We start from the raw sequence: 26,418 nt of genomic DNA, 5'->3' as shown, positions 1-26,418 counted from the left end.
TAGTAATGTCTTTCAGCTTTTCCCGGTTAGGGGTTGCCACAGCAGAACTCCGGTCCTCTAATGATTGGCAGTGGATTTTTACAGTGCCAATTTGCCAGCCCAACGCCCAAACTTCAAAGAAGGCACACCCATTCATGCACGCACCTACGTGCATGTCTTTAACGTCATTCGACCTCAGGGAGGACATGCAGACTCCACAGAGAAAGCGCTCCAGCCGAGAATCGAACTGGAGAACCTCTTGCTGTGAGGCGACAATGCTAACCGCTGCACCACCGTGGCATTAATGTTGTCTAATGTTTCCCCTCCACAAAGCCACATTGATCCATATCTGTCAGTTTTGGCATCACATTAGCCATTATTTTAGTCATTATAGACGTGAACAGTTTATACTTATGGTTTAGCATTGAAATGGGCCTATATGAAGCTGACTCTGATGGCTCTTTACTCTCTTTAGGTATTACAACTACCACTGCTTTCTTCCAAGATGTTGGTACTTCTCCTCCTATTAAAATACTGTTAAACAAAACCTTCCAAATCTTTATCAGTTTTTCCCACGTAGCTTCCAAACATCCACACAATACCATCTATTGCTGGGGACTTTCCTGTATATTGGTTATACTTCACCATTTTTATCTCATCTCCTCCTGTCTTAACTGTTAGTAATTGAGCCTCCTGTTTGTCTAACCTTCACATATTTAATTCTTCCGTAAACATTTCCATTTGTACCTTTTCTTGATGTCCATATTTCTCTGTTTATCCAGACTTTCATGGAATTTCTGAAATATTTCTAATACTTTTACAAAATCCCTTGTTATCTGCTCCCTAAGCTATTTGGCAGCCCTTTCTACTTTCTATTGCCCGAGTCATTGTGCTAAAAGTTTTTCTGCTCTAACGTTATCAAAAAAAAAGAAAAAAGAAAAAAAGATTTGCTTAACAGCAGTCCTTCTAAACTCATGCATATTATCGAAGTAGTCTATTAGTTTCTGTTATTCTGTGAGATTCCCCCTATTTTGCAATACTTTAACATTTGTCAGTCCCTCTAAATAATTTGTTACGTCTTTTTTTCCCCAGTAAACATCTTTATTAAGTTAAACCAAATAGATAACTGCTAGCGAAACAAGGCTGAGTCTCAATCCAAACAAAGTAAACAAAGTACCAAACTGCTACAATATCCACAAGAATGTAGAAAAAAACGGAGGCTTGATGTAAAAATCCAATCAGGCTTTATTCAACAAGGTAAGCGCTTTCACCTGGGAGACCAGGCTTCCTCAGACCTTAACAAACAGAGCATAGAGAAACTATGGAGTATTTAAACAAAAAAAGGCGCCAAAAACTCTCAGCTCTTAAAGAGATATACACCATACATATAAAACTTCACTAAAAACCTCTAAAAGACTTCAAAAATTTTAAATAACATCTTATAATCAATATATACATCTCACAAAATGACAAAAAATAAAGCACAATACTCATATAAGATTTAAAAATCAAGGTACATTAGTTTTATGTACCTTCAACCTCCTTGCTCTCAAAAAGGGCTTAATAGGGACATTCTCATTGAGCCCAGGGGGAATATTAGCTCTAAGCCTGATAATCCATTCTGATTCTATACTCTCAGTCCTTGTCTTAACGTCTCCCCCTCTCACAGTAATATTAGCGATAGCTAACACCTGAAAATTGAATACATGATCAGGTCCTTCAAATAACACATGTTTGGATAATGCATTCACATTCAAACCTATTCTAATCTGATATAAATGTTCTCTGATGCAGTCCCTAAGCCTCCTGTCAGTCTTCCCAACATAATGTTCTGGACACAGCAGGAGGCCAGGTAGACCACATGCATAGAATTACAATCTGCTTTAGCCCGTACCTCATATCTCGTACCAAATAGAGTATGCATAAACCAACCCTTATTGTCTATATAGTTGCAATAATTACATCTATTACAGGGAACTGTACATGGCTGATCATCATCCCTGGGTTTAACCTTAGAATAACACAAAAGCTGTTTCAAATTCTTCTTCCTCTTATACATAAAAGAGGGTCGGTCACCAACCACTGACTGCAAAGCCGGATCAGTTGCTAAAATGTCCCAATGTGTTCTAATCACATCCTTAACTAGGCCTACCCCTTTCTTATAATAGACTGGTACCCTTAACCTATTAATACTAGGGCTGGAGTCCAAGGGAGGACCACTCATCACATACTCTTTGGAAAAGTAAGGAGTTGCCTGCTGACCCCGCAAACATTCTATCTCAGTTAAGGTAGGATCTATATAAACTGGTAAATATCCTCTCGACTTAAATCACTCCTAAGTGCCATCAAGGTCTCTCTCTGTATCCGGTCAAGATTACCTCGCCTGTATTTCTTATTAAGACCCTTTATCTCATTCTCATATATATCCTTCTCCACTAATCTACTGAATACTGCTACTACTGGAGGAATAGGTGGAACATACTGACTTGGCTTCTTAAAGACATAAGGATGAGTTCCACAGATGGATTCATTAAATTCTAACCGTAGACAAATGTTCCTAATAAACATTTTGAATTCAACAATGGCATCAACATAATTACTTCTACAACTAGAAATAAACATAAGACCTTTCTCTAAAACTGATAACTCGACCATTGTCAAAGGTCGAATCGAAATATTATGTACTAGGGATTGGGCCTTGTTTCGCTAGCAGTTATCTATTTGGTTTATGTTGTTCTGCTTTCTACTGCTAGCGTTTGTCATAGTGGTGTGTTGTTGGATCTGCTTGTTACTATTATTGCTTTTACACACCCCTGTGAGCATGGCAGAGCTACAGATTGAATTGCCATATCAACCTCCGCTGAATAGCGGTTTGAGGATCGATCGGCTCTCAGCATGTCTGGGGGATGGTGGTAATCCACTTTTGACCTATTGTGATAGGAGCGATGTACCTGTGAGTACTATCCGTGATTCGGTGGATTATTTGGAACTGAGGACAGCTGTTTCGAAGTTGGAATCTGATTTATTTAAGTTAAAACGGATGCAGATGCAACGTTTCCACTTTGAGGCATGCATATCACGAAAGATTGTGCCGAGGGGCCTGAGGGTATTAAAGATGCCTACCACAGGTGATTTCTATCCCGAACTGCTTTATAAGTGGCAACAGCTTAACTTGGAGGTTAGTTATAAGTATATGACATTGTTAAATGACTTTTTTGCACCTATTGAGTGTGAAGTAAGAGAGAATGTGCTACAACAGCATAGTGACTTGAATACTCGTTTTTCTTCTGATGTGATTGATGCACGTCTGAATGCTGTAATGGATAATGTGGATCTATATGAGAAAAGACTGTTGATGCAGAAACGACATAAACTTCAGAGAGACCTGGACGATTTTCGTTTGGGTCAAGTGTTTTGTTGGCCCAGGACTGGCAATAATGGAAGTACCAATATGACTGACTCTAATGATTTTAATAGATGTAATCCTAATGATTGTAATACTTTGAACCGTATGAATAATTGTGTCAATAATATACACATTGAATCATCTGCCTGTACAAAAGATGTTACCGAAGTTAGTGGGGTTATTGGCAATGAAACTGGAGATTGTCAGAGTGACCCACCAGAAGCACAGGGTACAGGTGAGGGAAATTGTGTGGCCATTGCTCCTGGAGGGAAGGGGCTTAGCAGTATCACTACTATAGATACTGATGACGGTCGGACACCGTTATGTCCTGTAGTGGTTGTAAGGAGTAAGACTCGGACAGGTAATCCACCTTGTCCTTCCACCCGAGTAGGTACCCACTCCGGTCCTTCCCCTTTTTCCCCATTCCCGATCAATGTACATTACAGGGGAGGGGGGGTGGCAGCAGGATGAGATCTGGGAGTCAGGGCAGACCCAAACGGAAGTGGTCAGGGGACCTCCAACACAATCAGGATATCAAGAGGATGTGGGAACGCAGGCCCAATCCCTAGTACATAATATTTCGATTCGACCTTTGACAATGGTCGAGTTATCAGTTTTAGAGAAAGGTCTTATGTTTATTCCTAGTTGTAGAAGTAATTATGTTGATACCATTGTTGAATTCAAAATGTTTATTAGGAACCTTTGTCTACGGTTAGAATTTAATGAATCCATCTGTGGAACTCGTCCTTATGTCTTTAAGAAGCCAAGTCAGTATGTTCCACCTATTCCTCCAGTAGTAGCAGTATTCAGTAGATTAGTGGAGAAGGATATATATGAGAATGAGATAAAGGGTCTTAATAAGAAATACAGGCGAGGTAATCTTGACCGGATACAGAGAGAGACCTTGATGGCACTTAGGAGTGATCCCTCTGTAACGTTTAGACCGGCAGATAAGGGTGGTGCCCTGGTAGTGATGGATAGTGATAGGTATGTGAGCTCCATGATTGAGATGCTCTCGGACATTAAGTTTTATATTTCAGTGAGTGTAGAGGTGGCTCAGACACATGTTTTGGGCATTTGGACTATGTTGGAGGAATTAGTTGTGACATCTGTAGTCACTAAGGAGCTCTATGATTTTTTACTTATAGATGAACCCCTCCTACCTGTCATACAGGGTCTCCCCAAGATCCACAAGGATCCAGTTGTGCCTCCTTTGAGACCTATTGTGGCAGGTAGAGGATGGGTCACTGAATCTTTTTCTCTATATGTTGAGAGTTTCTTGCGTCCCATGGTTGATGCGAATTTGTTCATTTTACGAGACTCGAAACACTTTCTCATTGATCTGTATGAATATTTAGGCCCTAATGATGTGAACGATCAATTATTTTTAGTGACAATGGACGTTCAGTCATTGTTCACTCTGATACCCAATAGTATAGGTATACAGTATGTACAGGAATATTTGTGTGACCACTCGACACATAGTGATGTATTGATTGATTTGATTACTCTATTTTTAGAAGTGGTATTGGAGAACAACTTGTTCTGCTTTGGCTCAGATGTATTTATGCAGAAGGATGGTGTGGCTATGGGCACATCTTGTGCCAATAGCTACGCCAACCTTTTTATGGCTAGATGGGAGGAAAAGTGTTTATTTTTGGATGTTGGTTACATGGAACATGTACGGTTCTATCGTCGTTTTGTAGACTATGTCTTTTTAATTTGGGATGGAACTGAAGTAGGATTGTGTTCCTTTTTAGAGAGGGTTAACCACATTACTGATTTCCTCAAGTTTACTTCTGAGTACTCTGTTGAAAGGATTTCTTTTTTGGATATTTTTGTTGAGAGGATGGAATGTGGACTGTACAACACTGGTGTGTACAGGAAAAGCTGTCAGAGAAATTCATATTTGCACCGTCACAGTATGCATCATGGGTTTACTTTTAGGAACATCATGAGAGGTCAGTTTGTCAGGCTCTCTAGGTATTGTCCCAAGGAGGCATGTTTTTTGGATGGTGTGCATGAATTAAGTAAGAGATTTAAGGCGAGAGGATATTTACCAGTTGATATAGATCCTACCTTAACTGAGATAGAATGTTTGAGGGGTCAGCAGGCAACTCCTTACTTTTCCAATGAGTATGTGATGAGTGGTCCTCCCTTGGACTCCAGCCCTAGTATTAATAGGTTAAGGGTACCAGTCTATTATACGAAAGGGGTAGGCCTAGTTAAGGATGTGATTAGAACGCATTGGGACGTTTTAGCAACTGACCCGGCTTTGCAGTCAGTGGTTGGTGACCGACTCTCTTTTATGTATAAGAGGAAGAAGAATTTGAAACAGCTTTTGTGTTATTCTAAGGTTAAACCCAGGGATGATGATCAGCCATGTACAGTTCCCTGTAATAGATGTAATTATTGCAACTATATAGACAATAAGGGTTGGTTTATGCATCCTCTATTTGGTACGAGATATGAGGTACGGGCTAAAGCAGATTGTAATTCTATGCATGTGGTCTAGCTGGCCTCTTGCTGTGTCCAGCATATTATGTTGGGAAGACTGACAGGAGGCTTAGGGACCGCATCCGAGAACATTTATATCAGATTAGAATAGGTTCGCTTGTGAATGCATTATCCAAACATGTGTTATTTGAAGGACCTGACCATGTATTCAATTTTCAGGTGTTAGCTATCGCTAATACTACTGTGAGAGGGGGAGACGTTAAGACAAGGACTGAGAGTATAGAATCAGAATGGATTATCAGGCTTAGAGCTAATATTCCCCCTGGGCTCAATGAGAATGTCCCTATTAAGCCCTTTTTGAGAGCAAGGAGGTTGAAGGTACATAAAACTAATGTACCTTGATTTTTAAATCCTATATGTGTATTGTGCTTTATTTTTTGTCATTTTGTGAGATGTATATATTGATTATAAGATGTTATTTAAAATTTTTGAAGTCTTTTAGAGGTTTTTGGTGAAGTTTTATATGTATGGTGTATATCTGTTTAAGAGCTGAGAGTTTTTGGCGCCTTTTTTTGTTTAAATACTCCATAGTTTCTCTATGCTCTGTTTAAGGTCTGAGGAAGCCTGGTCTCCCAGGTGAAAGCGCTTACCTTGTTGAATAAAGCCTGTTTGGATTTTTACATCAAGCCTCCGTTTTTTCTACATTCTTGTGGATATTGTAGCAGTTTGGTACTTCGTTTACTTTGTTTGGATTGAGACTCAGCCTTGTTTTGCTAGCAGTTATCTATTTGGTTTATGTTGTTCTGCTTTCTACTGCTAGCGTTTGTCATAGTGGTGTGTTGTTGGATCTGCTTGTATCTTTATTAAGTTATCACATTTGACGTAGGCAATCTTACATTTCTATAAATGAAAAAGGAACACTAATACCACTTTATTTGCAAATATTGTACATCACAGACACCATTGAAACAGCTGTAGTTGCAAACATAGATCACTTATAATCTATCCAATCCTTGTCAGTTAAGCGTTATATGGCTCATTCAAATCCTGCCTGTTAATCCTTGTTCCTTCTCTGCATATATTGCTCACACAATTCTCATTTTTTCGTATGTAGTTTGCTCCTTCCCTTTTCTAAATATCTCAATTCCAGTTGTGTTATCTTTGTTAATATATTCACTACTTCTAGTAAAGTTGGTCTAGACTTTGATTTCCGTTTTCTAGTAATTGCTTTTTTGGCTGCCACCATAATTAGACTTGCAGGGCTTTACTCTGTCTAGATAATACCGATTCTGTATCATAGCTCAAAAAATCGTCTCTCCAGTCAATCCATTCCACTCACGCAGCATCTCCAAGAGTGTAGTCCACAGGGAATCCCTAAAGTCTGCCAGCTCATTATTCTCCCAAAAACTATGTTCCCGGTCACCTCTTTCTTGCCCGTCACACCTACAACATTTGGTATTCACCTGTGGAAAAATTCTTTGGAGTCTACTTGGAGTATAAATATACCCATGTAAACACTTCCAGGCAAAGATCCTAAATCTTCTAGACTTTGTTGCATATTTGGAAGATATACATATATCCCCCATTGTCTCTTTGTGAATCGCTTATCTAGTATCTCTTCCCAATCCATTTTAAGCTCCTCTGATTGATTGTTATAATTGTCATACAATATTTTATATGCTCTACTAATTATTCCTTTTTAAAGGCAGCTTCTGTTCTAGATTCTGTTAAAAACTCTACCAGTGCTGATCTTTCATTTAGGACCCCCCCCCCATTTCTTTCTCTTTGCCTGTACTCTGATACCAGTCCTGGATATGGAAGGCAGTCTGTAAACTGCAGTCCAAATAAATTATTGGCCTCTTTCTTTCTATTACCTTTCCCTTTTTTTGTTATTTGCTCCCAATACCTTGGTTCCTTCGCTAGTTTTCTCCAATAAATTCCAGCCCCCCCCCCTTTGCCTATGATTTGTATCTCTAACCACAGTCTTCCCTATTGCCAGAATCTCTCTTCTCCATTCTCATGCTGGTTTACTTCTTAGAATACTCTGTTGTTTTATGACTATAATACTATATATGATTTTTGTTGTTTTCCTTAAGAGTCTGCATCCAAAATCCCAGTTTCTCCTTATTCCTCGAGATTCCCCCCTGTATCATCATCATGCCTTTCCACTTTGAATTATAGTTTTCTGCTTGTGCTAAGTATAAGATCCTTAATTGTGTTGTTCTAAAATACCCCTTCAAATTGGGTAATCCTAGTCTGCCTTGTTCTATTGGAAGAATCAGCTTATCCAACCTGACCCTTGCTGTCTTCCCCTCCCAGATAAAATCCTTCAACTCTTTTTTTTAATTGTTATCCACTGCTTCTTTAGTTGATAAAACTATGCCTGACGTGTGTATAAGACTAAAGGGACTGAAAACATTTCAATTGCTTGTATTGTATTATCCATATGCATATAACAAAGCTTCCATTTTCTCAATTTCTGTATTGTCTTCTGTTTAGTCGCTTCCCACATATCCTTAGCTGCCATAACAGAGTCATGTCTAATCCATACTCCTAAATACTTCATTTTATTATGTCCTCATAAATATGGATATTGTTGGACCAATTTGTATGTGGGTACATAATTTACCATTGTTGCCTTTGTTTTAGCTTCATTAGTTTTGTATCCTGAGAAGATTTGAAACTGCCTTATAATGTTCCACAGCAGTGTAACGTCCCTTTCTGTTTTTGACATGTATAAAATAATATCATCTGCATATAGATCCAGCTTTTCCTGTCTACCATCCAAGTTATATTCTTGAATTTCTGAGTCCCTTATTTTCTTTGCCAGTGGTTCTAAATGTAGTGCAAACAAAGGGGAAAGTGGACAACCCTGCCTGGTTCCTCTCCCCAAGCAGAAGTTATCAGAGAGAACCCCACCCACTTTAGTTTTCACCTCTGATCCTTCATATATACTCCTAATCAAGCTTAATATTGTAACCTGCATATTTTCATGTACACCACATATATAAAGTGCAAGTTGTGCTGTGTCACTTATATCTGTACTTTCATCAATTGCTACAGTAAATGCTACAAATTTAGCAGCTTTTTCTTTGAGTTGACTTAAGATTTTCTGATAATTCATTAATTCTGTCTGCAGCTCTATTTCTTGAAATGGTTATGTTTGCAAATGCTTGATATTTTTCAGGGCAAATAACTTCAACGGCCACCAACATACATTTCTTTATTTAAAGTTCCCCTGCAAAAAAGGCTTCGATGACAGCTACTTTTTGTGCAATCCTATAACTTGCATGAACTACATCATCACTGGCTTGATGAACACATTTAAACACTAACTGCTTTTTTTTGAGTGACTGTTCTCACTCCCTAATGTTTTCTTAATGCAACTTTCCACTTTATTCATCATACTACGAAGCATACGTACTTCTTTAATGCCTCCGAATGTTATATTCTTTCGACACAGCTATATTTTGGTTACAATTTAAACAAGTTGGCTTTACTCACTTTAACAAAAATGTACAATATTTTCCACTTTTCCTGCACCACACAATGTTTTTTCATTAACTGTTCTTGTCTTTGAAAACATAATGAGGGGATTCAGTGTATGTGTGTGTGTGTCTGCGTGTGTACTTATATATATATATATATATATATATATATATAAGTTCAGCTTTCCGAATCCACTATCACCGAACACACTTCAACGAAAGCGCTTTCGCTAAAGTGTGTTACCAAAAAAAAAAAAAAAAAAACATTAAATCTACTTTTACACAGGGGGCAAGCCCCCCTGCACCCCCACACACCCCCTACTTTAATAATCTCACTCCAAGATCGCACTACAGTGGAGAAATGGGAATTTTCCCTTATCCGCACCATAGTACAACCAGCACAAAAGGCATACTTACGCGAAAATTCTGCTTCGGTGAAAAAAGCATTTTCGTGTAAGTATGCCCGCCCATTCGCGATTTGGTAAAAAGTGCATTCGTGCAAGAGTCCTAGACCTATATATATATATATATATATATGTATGTATGTGTATATATATATATATATATATATATATATATGTATATATATATATATGTACACACACATTTTAGATAGACATAATGCTCCGACTGACTCTAGAGACAAAGCAAGACTAGTGCTCAAAGTACAGGTAAAGCGAGAGCCTACCACATCACGTTTAATACCTTTACAGTACAGACTTGAAGTGATTAAACCGCCATTGTTTAAAACATGTTTAATACGTTTGATGTAACAAGGCAGAGGGCCATTTGATTCTTTAGAAAAGCACAGTAATACAAAGATATAAAAGATAATCTTAAAAGACGAAAGGCCAGATTAATAAAATGTAAGGTAGGCTGACTGTAAGACTGGACCAGCATATGTGCTGCGTGCCACATATAGAAGTGTGGCAGGCTGCATGTTTGACAACCGTATTCTACAGGCTCTCTTAGCTTCCTTGTTATAAGCTCCCTCAGCTTGGTGAAGGCTTTTCCACTTTCTGTTGCCTGAGTCGTTGTGCTAACAGATTTCGTGCTGTAGAATTATCAAAAAACTACCTTTCTAAACTCGTGCATATTATTGAGGTAATATCTTATTTTCTGTTTAGCAACCTGCAGTTGTTCTTTTTCCGGTTCTGAGAGATTCCCTCTATTTTGCAATGCTTTAACAGTTGTCAGTCTCTCTAAATAGTTTTTGTTACTTCTTAACCATATCTCCCTTTCCTTTACTTCCACCCTAGTTTTAAACGTCTCTTTAATTTTATCCCACTACCTAGCTAAATTTTCAGAAGAAATTTCTTATCTTTTCTACTAGCTCCTGAATTAATCTCAAAACCCATTCCTTAAATTTCTCTCTTTTCAACAGACAGATGGGAAAGCACTAGCGTCTCATCTTTATTTCATTTCTTTGCGTTTTTGTTTTAGTTATTATTAGTGCATGATCTGCAGTAGTTATTGGGTGCATGTCAAAACCTTCATTTAAATGCACATCTTCCTGTGAGATGTAAATTCTGTCTAACCTAGCCCAGTTTTGTATATCCTGGAGAATAGTATGTAAATTCACTCCAAACTCCTTGTAATGAATTCACATCTTCCATGCCAAACATTTTCATAAATTTCTTCAAAAAATCTACTGTCGTTTTATGTATTTTCCCTTCTGCGCCCCCCCCAGACAAACTAAATTCCAGTCTCCACATCTAACTAATATTCTTTTCTGAAAGCTGATTATTTCCGCCAGAATTTTCTTAAGCTCCATTATAGCAGTTTTAGGTGGAATGTAAGTGCATGCCAGTGTAATCCTCCTCCCATGCCAGTAGCCCCTTAGTACTATATGTCTTCCATTATTATCTTTTTACCACTATTGGAGCTCCTCTTGCAATTAATACAAGTACTCTTCTTTTCCTTTGCCCAAGATATTCCACAAAATAATCATCCTAAAAACCTTTCTTTATCAATTTCACATGTTCATTTCTTTCCAGGCATGTCTTCTGTAACATACCTGCTTGTACTCTACATTTTTAATATAGTTCACTATTCTTTCTTTTTTTTATGTTTATTTGTTAGACCATTCAGATTGAAAGATATTGCAGAAAACATCATCTTCTTATATAGTTATTAGGTTACACTTCATAACATCTAAATTCAAAACATTGAGTCAACAACATCTAAAACGCATAGCATCGAATCTCATAACATTGAAACTTTGCATCACAATATTGAACACTACAAATCAGATGAAAATAACATCCCCTCCACCTGTAACAACAGCAAACTAACAAACACACTTTTTACTACATTTGTGCAAGAGGCAAGCCCCCTCTTGCACCCCCCCAAATTAAATATACATACTCCTAGATTGCACTACAGTGGGAAAAAGTTAATTTTCTAACCCAACTGTATTGCGATCACCATAAAGAATGTACACATAATGTCTATATCATTTACCTGTATGGCCTAAAAACCACATACTGAATGTGGCAAATAGTATGTAAATAGTATAAATTCCTACACTATATAAATAAAAACTACAACATCTTATACTGACATCAAAAGAATAACAGGTTATACTATGATATTTACATGTTTCAGGATAGACTATTCCATATTATACATTTTCAATGTTTTGAAATTCGATGTTATGAGTTTTAGATGTTTTGGGTTTTAGATGTGGACTCAGTGTTTTGAATTTAGATGTTATGAGTTTTAGATGCTTTGAAGTGTAACCAGTTAGTATTACCATATTTTATGTACAACTGTTTTTTTGTTAAATGTCTAGTTCCAACTTTTATGCTACATGCATATACTCTTTGGCAGGTTGGTCTTTTATACAGTTGTGTCTTGTCATATCCATTGAGCCTATGCCAAATCTGGCATAACTTTGTTTTTTCAAAGCACTCAAACTGAAGAAACACCCCCAAAACCTACCTAAAACCTATTAACTTAATAACCCAGAAAACTATATACATCTTCAGATATTGAGGTTTTTGCTTCCTAATAAGTACAAAAGTTTTGCATTAATTTTTGTTGCTTCTTAACCATATCTCCCTTTCTAATATTTCCACCCTGTTTTTAAACTCCACTTTAATTTTGTCTTATTCCCTAGCTATATATTTCAGAAGAAATTTCTATTTTTCTCTATTATCCCCTGAATAATTTCTAGTACCCATTTTTTAAATTAGTCTCTTTTCAACAGGTAGGTGGGAAAGCGCCAGTGTCTCATTTTTATATCATTACCTTGTGTTTTTATTTTTATTTTAGTTATTATTGGATCATGATCTGAAATTTTGCGTGTGTGTCAAGACCTTCAATTAAATGCATGTGTTCCTGTGAAATATAAATTCTTTGTAGCCTAGCCCAGTTTTTGTATCTTGGGGAATAATTTATAAATTCAGTCTGAACTCCTACTACCGAATTCACATCTTCCATGCCAACTATTTTCTAACTTTCTTTAAAAATATACCCTGTTTTCTTAGATTTTCCCTTCTTGGCCCTCAGACATATCTTCACTGTTGAAAATCAAATACCCTGTCGCTACCTATAAGTAATATTCCTTGCTGAAAGCTGAGTATTTCTCCCAGAATTTTCTTGCGCACCATTTTACCAGTTTCAGATGGAATACAGATACATGCCAGTGTAATCTTCCTCCCTTGCCATTTGCCCATTAGTACTACAAATCTACTCTTATTGTATTTTTTGTCCTCTTCTATCACTATTGGAGCTGATTTTGCAATTAATATAAGTAGTTCTATATTCCTTTGCTCCCGTTTTTCTGTTGAGTTAACATCTTGAAAACCTTTCTTTGTCAATTTGACTTGTTCAGGTCTTTACAAGTGTGTCTTCTGTAATGTAGGTATTTGCACTCTACATTTTAATATAGTTCTCTACTCTTTCTTTTTTGTATGTATCTTTGAGACCATTCACGTTTATAGACATTACAGAAAGCTTCATATTCTTGAAAAAATATTGTTCCCAAATTATATGTATAACAGCTTTTTTGTTAAATGTCTAGTTCCAGCTTTTGTGTTGCATGCATGTACTGTTTGGCAAGTTAATCTTTTATACAGTTGTTTCTTAGTCATCTCCATTTGAGCCTATGTCACATGTTACAGGACTTGCTATTTTAACGGAAATCCTCAAACAAAAATACAACCCCCCATATCCCCTAAAATGTATTAACTTAATAACAACACACAAAACTGTGTAGCTTTTCAGATATTAAAGTTTTACCCTCCTAATAGCAACAAATGTTCCAAACTCTCAGCCACACACACAGCTTTAAGATAACTTAATAGAAAGGTTATCCATGCTAAGACACATGGTACAGACTTAAGTGCTGTCTGGGTTTGTCTTATCTTTATAGCTCTCTCAGCTGGGAAAATAGTTGAATGCTTTCAGAAAAAAATTTCCTCCAAGCCATTTCTCTTTATCAGGTTGTGTGCTAGAGGCATGAAAACCAGTCACAAAACTGCCAAGCATAGCTTTATTAACTAGAAAAAAGCTTTATAATTTTCCATATTCTTTTTTCATTACTTGCTGTCTCTTAAAACTTATTACAGGATTAAACCTTAACCTGGTCATTCCCCTAAGTAAGAATGAGAAAAAGCACACTACCGTTTCTATTGTTTTACTGTTTTAACCAGATTTTTTGTACATTGTAATGCCTCTGTTTCTAAAACTGAACAAGGAGAAAAAGAGAAAGGGGAGAAAGGGAAAAGCAGAAAAAATTAACAGGAGCCCCTATTTATATTAGGATCACCATTATACATAAAAGTAACTGAAAAATAACTTTATAAAATGCAAATAAAACCTTGCACTATTAAACTAATAGTATTAGGAAATAAATGTTTTACTTAAAGTTATATACATCCTTCCTCTTCTCCTCTCTGGTGTATTTTTTCAAAATTAATGACATGAAGTAGGGCGTATGCTTTAGAGTCCCCTACAAGTTTAACAGAGTCAAATTTTTCCAGATTTTCTTGTTCTGTCATGTTTCACAAACATAATTATTGCCTTATAATCCTATACTTGTCAGTTAACAAGTTGCTGATTTTATTCTCCAAACATTCATAACATGAAGTAGGACAATAATGCTTTATATCCCCCTATAAGTTTAACAAAGTCCAAGAATGTCCAATATTTCTGTAGTCTCTTGTTCTTTTCCTCTTCGTCTTCATCAAGCCCTGTCTCTGCTTCAGTTACAACATACTCTTGATTCTTCTAGTCAACACTTGTGCTTTTTTCCCCCTCTCTGAAGCATTTTCCATTGAAAAATTGGAAAAGTTATCACTGGCATAGTCCTTCTGTGTTCTTTATTACCAGAATAGCAAGAATTAGAATCTCCTGTTTCACAGCTTGCATTTTGTTGGATAAACTTTGTATTTTTCCTTAGCATATACTTCATCAAAAATGATTTTGTTCCTCCAGGGAAAAATATTTTGAAGATGTTTGGGTACAGCAGTTTGAATCTCACTCCTGCTTCTCGACATTCTCTGAATAATGGAATAAATGTACTCCTCTTCTGCCTGGTGTTCAAATAAGTAGTCATTCTCCTCAAACACTCTGCTGTGTTCCATTTCAGTACTTTGTCCTTCTGCCACAGTTTTCTCGGTATCAACTCCTTCTGCTACTAAGAACCATCTTCTATATTAAAGGTCTAGGTTGGTTTCTCATAGCCGGGTTTGGAGCATACACACAATGTGCCCTTTCAGTTAACAATTCATGTTGTGGAGTACAAGTCCATTTGCTTATTTGTGCTTTGATAAAAATTAATACAGTCTGTTCCTTTCAGCTTCTTTGGTACAGCAAAAAATCTTAAGGATATCCCCATGTGCTATGTCCTCTAATTCTATTATTTTTTGACACTTCTCTTTTTGTGTAATCTCATATTCAGTCAGCCTTTTCTTCATTTCAGCCTCTGAGTTTTACAGTTTTATCACCTTATCTGAATATTTGTTTAAAACTTTTATAATTTTTTTCTACCCTTTTGTTGTTTGACTTAATATACTCCATCAGTGCTTCATTTATTTTAGTCAGGTCTGTGTGTAGTTGCCTTATCCTTTCCTCTCCTGTAGGTTACTGGAAGTTATGTCTGGAACTTGCACTGCTTTTTACTAAATAGCTGTAGTATTCTTCTCGGTTAGTATTTTTTTCCTTGCCTTTTGTAGCTGATTTTCCTTGAGGTCCTCTGTATTTCTTTTTTTCCTGGCACCCAGGCAGTGCACTTACTAGCCAGTTACTGAAATTTACCCAGAAGTCCAGGTCCACTTGAATTCTTTGCCGAGTTTCTTTTTTCACACTTGGAGAGATAGAACTGTTACTCTGTGAGCAGCCATCTTGGAAGCCTGGAGTTCGGGTTGTAGGGGTGTTTACTGAAATAATGCAGGACAGTGCCACCAAGCAATTGGAGGGAGATTTATAGGGGTACTTACATAAGTAAGATAATAGGGGTACTTACATAAGTAAGAGGAAGTTGCCATTTAAGAGTGCATTATTCATAACTAATCCACCTTTTGTAAACTGTGATGATTTTTTGTGCCCTTCTTGGCATCACTAATGTATTTGCTGTATGTGAGATTAGATCCCATGTTCTACATAAATATCAGTTTTTGACATTATTTGTTGAGGTATGCTATTGGTGTAAATTCTGTGTTACTGTATTTTAATTTTATATATTTAATAAATATTTAAAACCAACATGATTGAGCAGAATTTCCCGTATATTTTTTTCCAGCTGCTATTCTGATCAAGTCTGGTGAGTGCAGTATTTTTGTTATATTGTTTCTATTTAATGTAAATTGATTTGTGTTATGATTTTTCAAATGATCTACACCATAGACTACCCCTGTTCAAAATGCGCATGTTGATAGGGATCTTGGAATGTGGACTGATAGATTTTTTAAAGTAATTATTATAAAATGATCCTGATTTTGACAGTTTAGGGATCTTGGTATATGATCTGTTGTTGGTACAGATTTATTTGAGGAGTTACTTGGTTCATAGGTAAGTACTAGGCTAGCTGCCCTTGTGGGCCATTGTAAGCCTTGCCAGATTCCCTTTTTATGCATGAATGACTCCATCTCATTCGGATAGTGATTGCTATTACATGTCCCATGGTCTATTATTATATATTACCCCTAATGAGAATAACTGAGATTTTACCTTAGATAATTTGAGGGGAGCCGTACATGGGATAAAACATTTAGGAGCTGCCTCTGTCCATTACTAGTACAGGGAGCTGTCCTGCGGTAACATTTCTGTTTCCTATCTTTAGTTTCCAGTTGTGCTTTAATATGTATAAGGATACAATTTCTTTTGTGTAGATGCGGAGTCTGTTCCAGAGCAGCAGTATCTTCTCTGAGATATACTTGTCCCTCCAAACTGTTCTGTAGATGTTGCACTATTAATATTATTATTATTAATTGATCTGATGTTTGCTATTGTTTATTTTGCTTTATAGAAAATGAAGCCCAAAAAATTGGAAGACCAAGGAAAGGTATGTTAGTCCTACTATTGCATTGAAAATGACATGTAATGAGCGAAGTACTTCTCCTTCCAGTTCCATTTTAAGTTTCTGATCCATTTGGTCATGAGCAGTATACTGTTGAAACAGATTTGGATGTCTTTTACAGGGAAATGTTCCCAATGTAAACAGGGTAAGAGCCACTGCTGTCATGTTTGCAGAAACTCAGGAGAATTACTAACTGAATTAATTCCATAAGGTCTTTTCTAATGGATAACACTCTTGTTCAAGATGGAGAAGGCATGGCATATGATGAAATGATCCTCAAAAAATTAATGTCATGAGAAGGGTGGTGAAAACGTCTTGTCTTGATTAATTTCTTAAAAGGAATGTTGAATCTTTTTAGTTGGAAGTCTAGTTGATGCTTAGACTAAGTTGTATTCTATTGGAAGCATATATTCCCCTGAAGATTTAAATGTGTGTGGGAAAGATTTGAATATTTGGGGGGGCAAGTCGGATTAACAGGGAACTTTTCATTACATTTTAAGAATGCTACTGGGCAAAATAGGTTGAGTGTACATTTGCATTTATTTTGTTACTTGTATCATCTATATTAAATTCAGGGACATAAAGATATATGCAGAAGATGTATTTTTATTATGTTTAAATGTTAATGTATATGAATGGTTATCACAAAACTAGCTGAGGTCACAAATGTCACGAAAGTGGTATATCCCTCTGTATTGTTAGGTACCATTTAAAGCTTTGCTTATATACCATGGGTGCATAACAGCCAGAGTCCAATACAGAATGCTGCTGTTTAAAATTATGATATTGTTAGTTTTTTTTTTTTATGTGATTATTGTACAAATTGGTATATGCGGACGCCTTGGGTAGAATATTGTATTCTGATGAGATAGTCTAATCCTGAAGTTCACAATGCCTTGACTCAGAGTTTGTCATAGCCATTACCCGAGTCTGTTCATGGAAATGTGAATTAATTGCATGTAAAATAGTTCTCATTAATTTCCATGCAGTATCTTTTTATCTAAGAGACTGTAATGCAGATTACTGAAAATGCCTAATTATACTCTAGGGCAGATTTCAGTTCGCAGTGTTGAAGGAGTTCCGGAGTTCCTGTTCAAGTATATTGTATTTTGAACTGCTGACACTGCGTGACATATCAGGGCATGTCACACTCAGTGTCTTTTACCGCTGGTACCCACTGTCTGTCCGTTATAGAAGTAAATATAGCATTTACATTTAATTAATCTTGAGTGGTGTTTATTAACCTAGTGTCTTTGTCTTGGTCTTGGTAATTTGGTGTTTATTAACCTACACACAAAAAACTTCGGACTAAACCGAAAAACTGATTATATTAGCCAAGAAAACAGTGAAAAGTAGAGTAGTCCACAATAGAGGCAATGATAACTAGCGCTTTCTTCCACCTTTATTTTTCGTGAACTTCTTCAGAAAAAGACAACAAGCCCCCTCATGCTTGCGTCTTATATAAAATACATACAGGATATGATGTCATTAGTTAATTTTTTCATTAAACAATATAAATTGTTTTTTAAAAATATATAATCCACTTGATGTCATAAGTGTGGTTATCACATTACTGTATATAATATATAATTTCTTCTTTTGTTGTGAACAACCAAATTTTTGTTGTGTTCCCAACATGATAATAAAATAATGAAAGAAGTACTATACTTTTTTTCAATAATTTTGAATAAAAACGTCATCATGTGCATCAAAACAGTGATTGTGAAAACATTCTACAATCAACAGATTTTATAAAAATTCAATGCAATTTAGTATAACTACTAAAACAATATCTTAATCCATAAAGTCATCATAAAACCCACACACACGCGCGTGTGTGTGCATGCGACACTCACAACTAGCACCTCTCCCTTGGTTCGTGCTAGTGGTGTCCGTGTGCCCATTGGGCTGTGCATATCCATGATGGCCATTCTAGTGAATCATTGGACATCTGCATGTGCAGTGAGTTCATTGTGGGGCACCACAGTGTAGTCCATACATTTGTGACTTGTGGTTGGGGGGAGTATGTTGTTGTGTGCACACGTGTGTGTGTGTGTGGGGGGGGTGTGCATGTGTGTGTGCATTTGCGTGTGTGTGCGTGTGATTGAGTGTTTGAGTGTTTGGCATTTCAGTGTGTGTGTGTGTGTATGTTTGTGGGTTTGTGTGCATTTGTTCCAGTCACCATGAGGCTCAAGAATAGTCGATCATGGACACGCACAGCCCAATGGGCACACGCACACCACTAGCACGTACCAAGGGAGAGGTGCTAGTTGTGAGTGTCGCATGCACACACACGTGCGTGTGTGTGGGTTTTTGGGTGTGTGTGTGTGCAAGAGAGTTAGTGAGAAGGTGAGTGGGAGCAGGCACATGGGGTTCACAAGATCAGAACACACAGTTGAGAGTAAGAGTGGGTGCAAGTATGGCTACACGCTCACACACACGGACGATCGTGCCCTTCTGTGTATGTGCACCCACATAGGTTAGAGATCGCACTAATTATTAGAGCGAGAGAGAGTGCACACACAGGTGCATCTGCATACACTGAAGTTAGGGAGATTGCATTCTCGTAACTTAGGGAGATTTCATATACAAGACATATTTTAGATAATAAAAGGAAATATTCTTTGTTGATTTGCGGCAATCAACAACATTATTTTTGTGCCGTTTCAACAATGATTTTTATTTGTTATATGATGAAATACATTTTATGATGACTTTATGGATTAAGATATTGTTTTAGTAGTTATACTAAATTGCATTGAATTTTTATAAAATCTGTTGATTGTAGAATGTTTTCACAATCACTGTTTTGATGCACATGATGACGTTTTTATTCAAAATTATTGAAAAAAAGTATAGTACTTCTTTCATTATTTTATTATCATGTTGGGAACACAACAAAAATTTGGTTGTTCACAACAAAAGAAGAAATTATATATTATATACAGTAATGTGATAACCACACTTATGACATCAAGTGGATTATATATTTTTAAAAAGCAATTTATATTGTTTAATGAAAAAATTAACTAATGACATCATATCCTGTATGTATTTTATATAAGACGCAAGCATGAGGGGGCTTGTTGTCTTTTTCTGAAGAAGTTCACGAAAAATAAAGGTGGAAGAAAGCGCTAGTTATCATTGCCTCTATTGTGGACTACTCTACTTTTCACTGTTTTCTTGGCTAATATAATCAGTGTTTATTAACCTAGTGTCTTTGTCTTGGTCTTGGTAGTTTGGCGTTTCCCACCTTTGCTAAAGCTCCATTGGGCTGCTTGTGTCCATTACCTCCGAATACTTAGCGAATGTTTTTTTAATGCTTTGCATTTTCTGCATTTGCACAAGTCTGCTGCTGCTGTTGGCAGTTGCATTACTCATGGATTGCCTTTGTTGCACTTCAATTTCCCTTTAATTTTATATGGTACATCTCACCTTCAGGTTGGTGTCGTCCATATTTTTTTCATTCACAATATATTCATACTACCACGCTGGATTTTAACATTGAATATTCTCCATCAGTAACAGTGAAGAGATGCCCTCCTTCCCCTATTGCACATTCTGTTGCACTGGGGGCCCTCTAACAGGATGTTTGAACCGTTTCATTTCATTTTTTTGCCATCAGAGAACTAAAGGTAGCCTTGCTGCGTAACTCTCAACTTTGTCTTTGCAGAAGATCTGTAATTTTGTCTTAGATTTTTGTCATGTCCGTCATAAAATATTTGATTTGTTGGTAGGTCACTAAAGATTGTAGTCAGTAATGCATTAGAGTTTCATTCTTATTGCATGGAAAATGCATGTTGATGAAAAATGTTTGGTTTTACTGTCTTTGTAAGTAAGTTAGAATAATAATTAAAAGTTGTCTTTGATTTTGGGTCTTTAATACCCCCATTATTTTTTACTTTGCTCATGCATTCATAGCTGTTTACTAGGCTAACGACCACAAGGGCCTTTTTAAGCCTAGCCATGCATCCCAAATCTCTGACAAGTTCTGATATACTTGATAAGTGTAAGCAGGGGTTTGGGAGATGAACCATTTACTGGTTACCTGTGTCCATTAGAGAGAGAGGTGCCAAACCAAGGATGTATTTCCGGTTTCCCATCCAGTTGTCCAAGTTGCACTTGAATTGGGTTAGGGAGAAACTGCTTCAGATGGATGGGGAGCTGTTCCATAGATGCGGTAATGTCTGCGATACATACCTCTCTCTCCAGCAGGAACTGTTGATATCACAGACAAGGTTTAAATCCTTAGAATCTGTAATTCTGGTTCTGTTTTTTGTGGATATGCAGGAGGTCCATCAGAGTGGGGTCTGACAGTGCCCTGTATGCCAGGCATAGATCTCCCCTCAAAAGCCTGTAGAAGACAGAGTACAGGGATAGGGTCTTGAAGCGATCTGCATGGGATATTTTTAGTGAGGAACCATTGGAGATGTTCCCGTTGTTGGATATGCCTGGTTAGGTACATACCAAAGGGGGCATTGTACACAATGATAGGTCTGATGAATGCCGAATACAGTGGAACAATGACTTCCTTGGACTTAAATGCCGTACCTTTGTTTATAAGTTGTGCAATATAGAATGATTTCTTCACCACTGTAGACACATGGAGGTCTAAGGCTAGATTACGATCAGTCTGTTTGCCTAAGTCCCTGACTACTGGGTCAACTCTAAGGGGTGTTTTGTCAATATGATAGTTACCAGGGATGGATGACTTTCCAAAGGATAGTGTTATGCATTTCTTGGCATTTAGGTTTAGTCCATGGCTCTGACACCAGTTGTTTGGCTGTGTCAGGCCCTCCTGGAGAACATTTGTGCCAGTGTGAGATTGAATGACAGCTCCTAATTTGCAATCTTCTGCAAATTTAATCAGCCAGAGACTGCTGACATTGGCCTTGACTTCTGAGAAGTAGATGCCAAAAAGCAGCAGTCCAAGGACTGATCCCTGAGGGATTCCACTTGTGACTTGCCTCTTTGTAGAGGTGGATGCCCCAATTCTAACTTCCTGGGTCCTGTCTGTGTTGGTGACATACGAGTTTGTGTCTAACCCCTTGAGTTTGTCAACAACGCCCAAATAGGGTATTCTGTTAAATGCCTTGGCCAGGTCAAGGTAGGCAATGTGAGCCATTGTGCCCTCATCCATTGCTTTGTTGACCTTCTCAAAGAAGTCCACCAGGCTGAGTAGGCATGATCTGCCCTTGACGAAACCAAAGTGGGTTGGGTCCAGTGTCTGGAGGTTTACTGCCTCTCTTTTATCATCTCCATGATAATTCTTGATTTTTAAACAAAGCAGGTGAAAGCTATGCTCCTTTGAGATGAATGATCCAGTGATGCATGTAAAAGTGCTGCTGTAATCCAGTATTGTTTCTTCTGAGTGTGGAGATTTGGGTTGTTGGGCTGTTTACTGAAGTAATACAGGACAGTGCCAGCTAGTGTTGTGAGGGATTCATGAATTAAGCATTTCTGACTTCAAAAGGTCTCAAATATCTTGTGTTGTAGGAGTATTTACATAAAAGGCATCTGAGAGGGAGTTGTCATTTAAGAGTGCATGACTCATAACTAATCCACCTTTTGTAAACTTTGATGAATTTTTATGCCCCCCTGTGGCATCTCTAATGTATTTGCTCTGTGTGAGGATAGATGCTACGTTCTACATAAATCATTTTTGACACTTTGTAATTTGTTTAGGTATACTATTGCTGTAGACTATGTGTTTGTGCATAGTAATTCTACATGTTTTAATCAATATTTAAAACCAACATTATAGATGTGTGTTTCCCATTTTTTTCAGATGTTATTACTATAAAAACTGGTGAGTGCAGTATTTTATTTTTATTTTTGATATTTAAAGTAACATGATTTGTGTTACGATTTTCAAATTGTTATAAAATGATCTACACTTTAGACAATACCCCATTTCAAAATGGGCAGGTTGTTAGGGATCTTGGAACTTGAGCTGATAGATTTTTCAAATAATTATTATAAAATAATCTTGATTTTGACAGTTTATTGACCCCTGAGATATGATCTGTTGTTGGTAGAGATTTATTTGGCGAGTTACCCTTAATAGCTTCATAGTTAAGTACTAGTCTAGCTGCCCTTGTTGGCCATTTTAAGCCTAGTCAGTTCACCTTTTTACACATGAATTAAGCCATCTAATTTGATTATCGATTGGCATTGCCTATCCCATGGTTGATAATTATATATTTCCCCTAATGAGAATAACTGGGATCACAACATAGATAATTTGGGGGGAGCCATACATAGGAAAGGCATTTAGGAGCTGCCTCTGTCCATTACTAGCACAAGAGGTAGTCCTGGAGTACCATTTTTATTTCCCATCCATAGTTCAAAGTCGTGCTTTAAAATGTATAGTGTTGAACTTTGTTTTACAGTAAACTCTCAGTTAACCGGAACTCAAGCAAACAGAACTCTCAAGGAACCAGAAAAAAAATCGAAGAAATAAAGTACAATTTTCATGTGTTGCACCCCCCTACCCCGCAGAAACGTACCTTATGTTTTTATAGTTTTAAAAAAGAAGATGGGAATAAATTCCCTCTCTACCCATCCTAAGAGCAAGTCAGACCAAACAAATAGTATAGGGTACAGTATTAGTCAGGCCTGTTTTTAATAGTAACTGTCAAGCAACCAGAAACTACAGTTATCCGGAATATATCAATCCCCATGGGTACTGGTTAACCGAGAGTTTACTGTATAAAAGTAGGGAGTCTGATTTTAGAGCAGTGGTATCCTCTGTGAGCTATACCTGTCCCTCCAAACTGTTCTTTTGATGTTGCAGTATTAGTATGATTAATATTATTAACTGATATGATTTTTTACTGTTTCTTATTTTGCTTTATAGAAAATGATGCCCCAAAAATTAGAAGACCAAGGAAAGGTATGTTAGCCCTGCTATTGCATTGCAAAATAACATGTAATGAGTTAAGTATTTATCTTTCCAGTTTCTTTCTAAGTTTCTGATCCATTTGGTCATGATCAGTATACTTTTGTTACAGATTCAGCGGTATGTTTTTCACAGGGAAATTTTTTCAATCTAAACAAGATAAGAGCCATTGCTGTCATGTTTGCACCAAGTATCCAGAAAGTCAGAAGTATTGCTGACTGAATTATTTTCAGAATGTTTTTATTAATGCATTACACTCTTTTTCAAGATGGAGAGGTTGTGGGATATGATGAAGACATCCTCCCAAAATTAATGTAGTGAGAAGGGTGGTAAAATATCTTACCTTGATTAATTTCTTAAAAGGAATGCGGAGTCTTTTTATTGGAAGTGTTGTGGATGCTTAGATGAAGCTACATTCCACTTGAAGCATATATCCCCTGAAGATTTAAATGTGTGAAGGAAAGATTTGAATATTTGGGGGTGAATCAGATTGAAAGGGAACTTTTCATTGGACTTTAATGATGCTACTGGGCAAAATAGGTGGTGTGTGTACTTCCATTTCTGTTGTTATTTGGATCATCTGTCTAATTCAGGTGTGTTGTGTATGCCACACTCATATATAATATAACTTTATTAAATAAAATATATGCAAAAAAATTACTTTTATTGTGTTTAAATTTTAATGTACATGAATGGTTATCACAAAGTTAGGTGAGGTCACAAATGTCATGAAAGTGGTATTATCCCTCTGTGTTGTTAGATAGTATTTACAGTTGAGAACCCAATAGCTGCAGGCTGCTTATATACCATGGGTGCATAACAGCTTGAGTCCAGTACAGAATGCTCCTGTTTAAAGTTATGATATTGATACAGTTGTTATTCTTTTTATGTGATTATTGTACAAATTGATGTTTGCAGAAGTCTTGGGCAGAACGTTGCATTCTGATGAGCTAGTCTAATCCTGATCTTCACAATGCCTTAACTCAGAGTTAATTGTCATAGCCGTTACATGAGTCTTTTCATGGAAATGTGAAATAATTGCATGTCAATTGGTTCTCTTTCATTTTCTTATAGTATCTTTTTATATAAAAGAATGTGATGCAGATTACTGAAAATGCCTGATAATTGAATAGAGATCGGCATTACCTGTCCCATGGTGTATAATTATATGTTACCCGTTATGAGAATAACTGGGATTATGTCTTAGATAATTTGAGGGGACCCATGCATGCGATAAGCCATTTAGGAGCTGCCTCTGTCCATTACTAGTACAGGGGACTGTCCGAGGTGAACATTTCTGTTTCTCATCCATAGTTCCAAGTTGTGCTTTAATATGTATAAGGATGCATTTTGTTTTAAGTGGATGGGCAGTCTATTCCAGAGCAGTGATGTCCTCTGTGAGGTATTTCTCTTTGTTTATTTTGCTGTATAGGGATTGGAGCCCGAAAAATTGGAAGACCAAGGAAAGGTATGTTAGTCCTACTATTACACTGCAAAATGATATGGAATGAGCTAAGTATTTATCCTTCCATTTCCTTTCTAAGTTTCTGATCCATTTGGTCATGATCAGTATATTGTTGGAACTGATTTGGATGTCTGTTGATTTTTTTTTTTTTTTTTTTTTTTTTTTTGATATAGGGAAAATTTCCCATTGTAAACAAGATAAGAGCCATTACTGTCATGTCAGGTTTGCAGAAACACAAGCATTACTCACTGAATTATTTCCAGAATGTTTTTTCTGTTGCATTACACTCTTGTTCAAGATGGAGAAGGCATGGGATATGATGAAGACAACCCCCAAAAATTAATGTAGTGAAGAAGGGTGGTGAAAATATCCTGCCTTGATTAATTTCTTCAAAGGAACGTAGACTCTTTTCATTGGAAGTGTAGTGGATGCTTAGATTAAGTTGCATTCCACTGGAAGTATACGTTCCCTAAAAATTAAAATGTATGTGTGAAAGATTTGAATATTTGGGGGTGAATCAGATTGAAAGGGAACTTGTCATTGCACTTTAAGTAGGTTATTGGGCAAAATAGGTGGGATGTTTGTTTGCATTCATTTTGTTGCTTGTGTCATATTAAATTCAGGGACATTGCGTATGTCTCAGTCTGTAATATAACTAAAGATATATGCAGAAGATGTCTTTTTATTCTGTTTAAATATGTATGTATATGAATGGTTATCACAAAGCTAGCTGAGGTCACAAATGTCATGAAATTGGTATATCCCTTTGTATTGTTGGGTACCATTTAAAGCTGAGAACCCAATAGCTGCAAGTTGCTTATATACCATGGGTGCATAACAGCTAGAGTCCAATACGGGATGCTGCTGTTTAAAATTATGAAATTGTTGTTTTTTATTTTTTATGTGATTATTGTACAAATTGGTATATGTGGAAGCCTTGGGCAGAATATTGCATTCTGATGAGATAGTCTAATCCTGAAGTTCACAATGCCTTGACTCAGAATTTATCATCATAGCTGTTACCTGAATCTGTTCATGGGAATGGGAATTAATTCTATTTAAATTAGTTTTCATTAATTTTCTTACAGTATCTTTTTATCTGAGAGAATTTAATGCAGATTACTGAACATGGCTGATAATAATCTAGGGCAGATTTTAGTTTGCCAATGTTTCAGGAGTTAGTGAGTGTTTGTTCAA

The 26,418-nt window shown here is 36.8% G+C and overlaps 1 protein-coding gene across 43 annotated transcripts in view; it reads left to right on the top strand.

Annotated features, from left to right (window-relative positions):
• The window catches only part of LOC122809254 (titin-like), a 3,339,665-nt gene that overhangs the window by 2,084,333 nt on the left and 1,228,914 nt on the right, over positions 1–26,418 (top strand). For 32 of the 43 annotated variants that reach the window (XM_044080625.1, XM_044080596.1, XM_044080613.1 and 29 more), the window contains 5 exons: positions 16,055–16,099; positions 16,805–16,840; positions 22,620–22,664; positions 23,715–23,750; positions 25,189–25,224. The exons of 2 other annotated variants lie outside the window; for them this stretch is intronic. In XM_044080625.1, the coding sequence (XP_043936560.1) occupies positions 16,055–16,099; positions 16,805–16,840; positions 22,620–22,664; positions 23,715–23,750; positions 25,189–25,224 (198 nt within the window). The remainder of the gene's footprint in view (positions 1–16,054; positions 16,100–16,804; positions 16,841–22,619; positions 22,665–23,714; positions 23,751–25,188; positions 25,225–26,418) is intronic. 9 more of the 43 variants (XM_044080619.1, XM_044080608.1, XM_044080590.1 and 6 more) reach the window with 6 other exon arrangements.

The sequence above is a fragment of the Protopterus annectens genome, chromosome 8.part0 (genome assembly GCF_019279795.1).
Source record: "Protopterus annectens isolate FY-2018-M chromosome 8.part0, PAN1.0, whole genome shotgun sequence".
NCBI classification, from domain to species: Eukaryota; Metazoa; Chordata; order Ceratodontiformes; family Protopteridae; genus Protopterus; species Protopterus annectens.
This window is presented reverse-complemented; position numbering and strand designations above follow the sequence as displayed.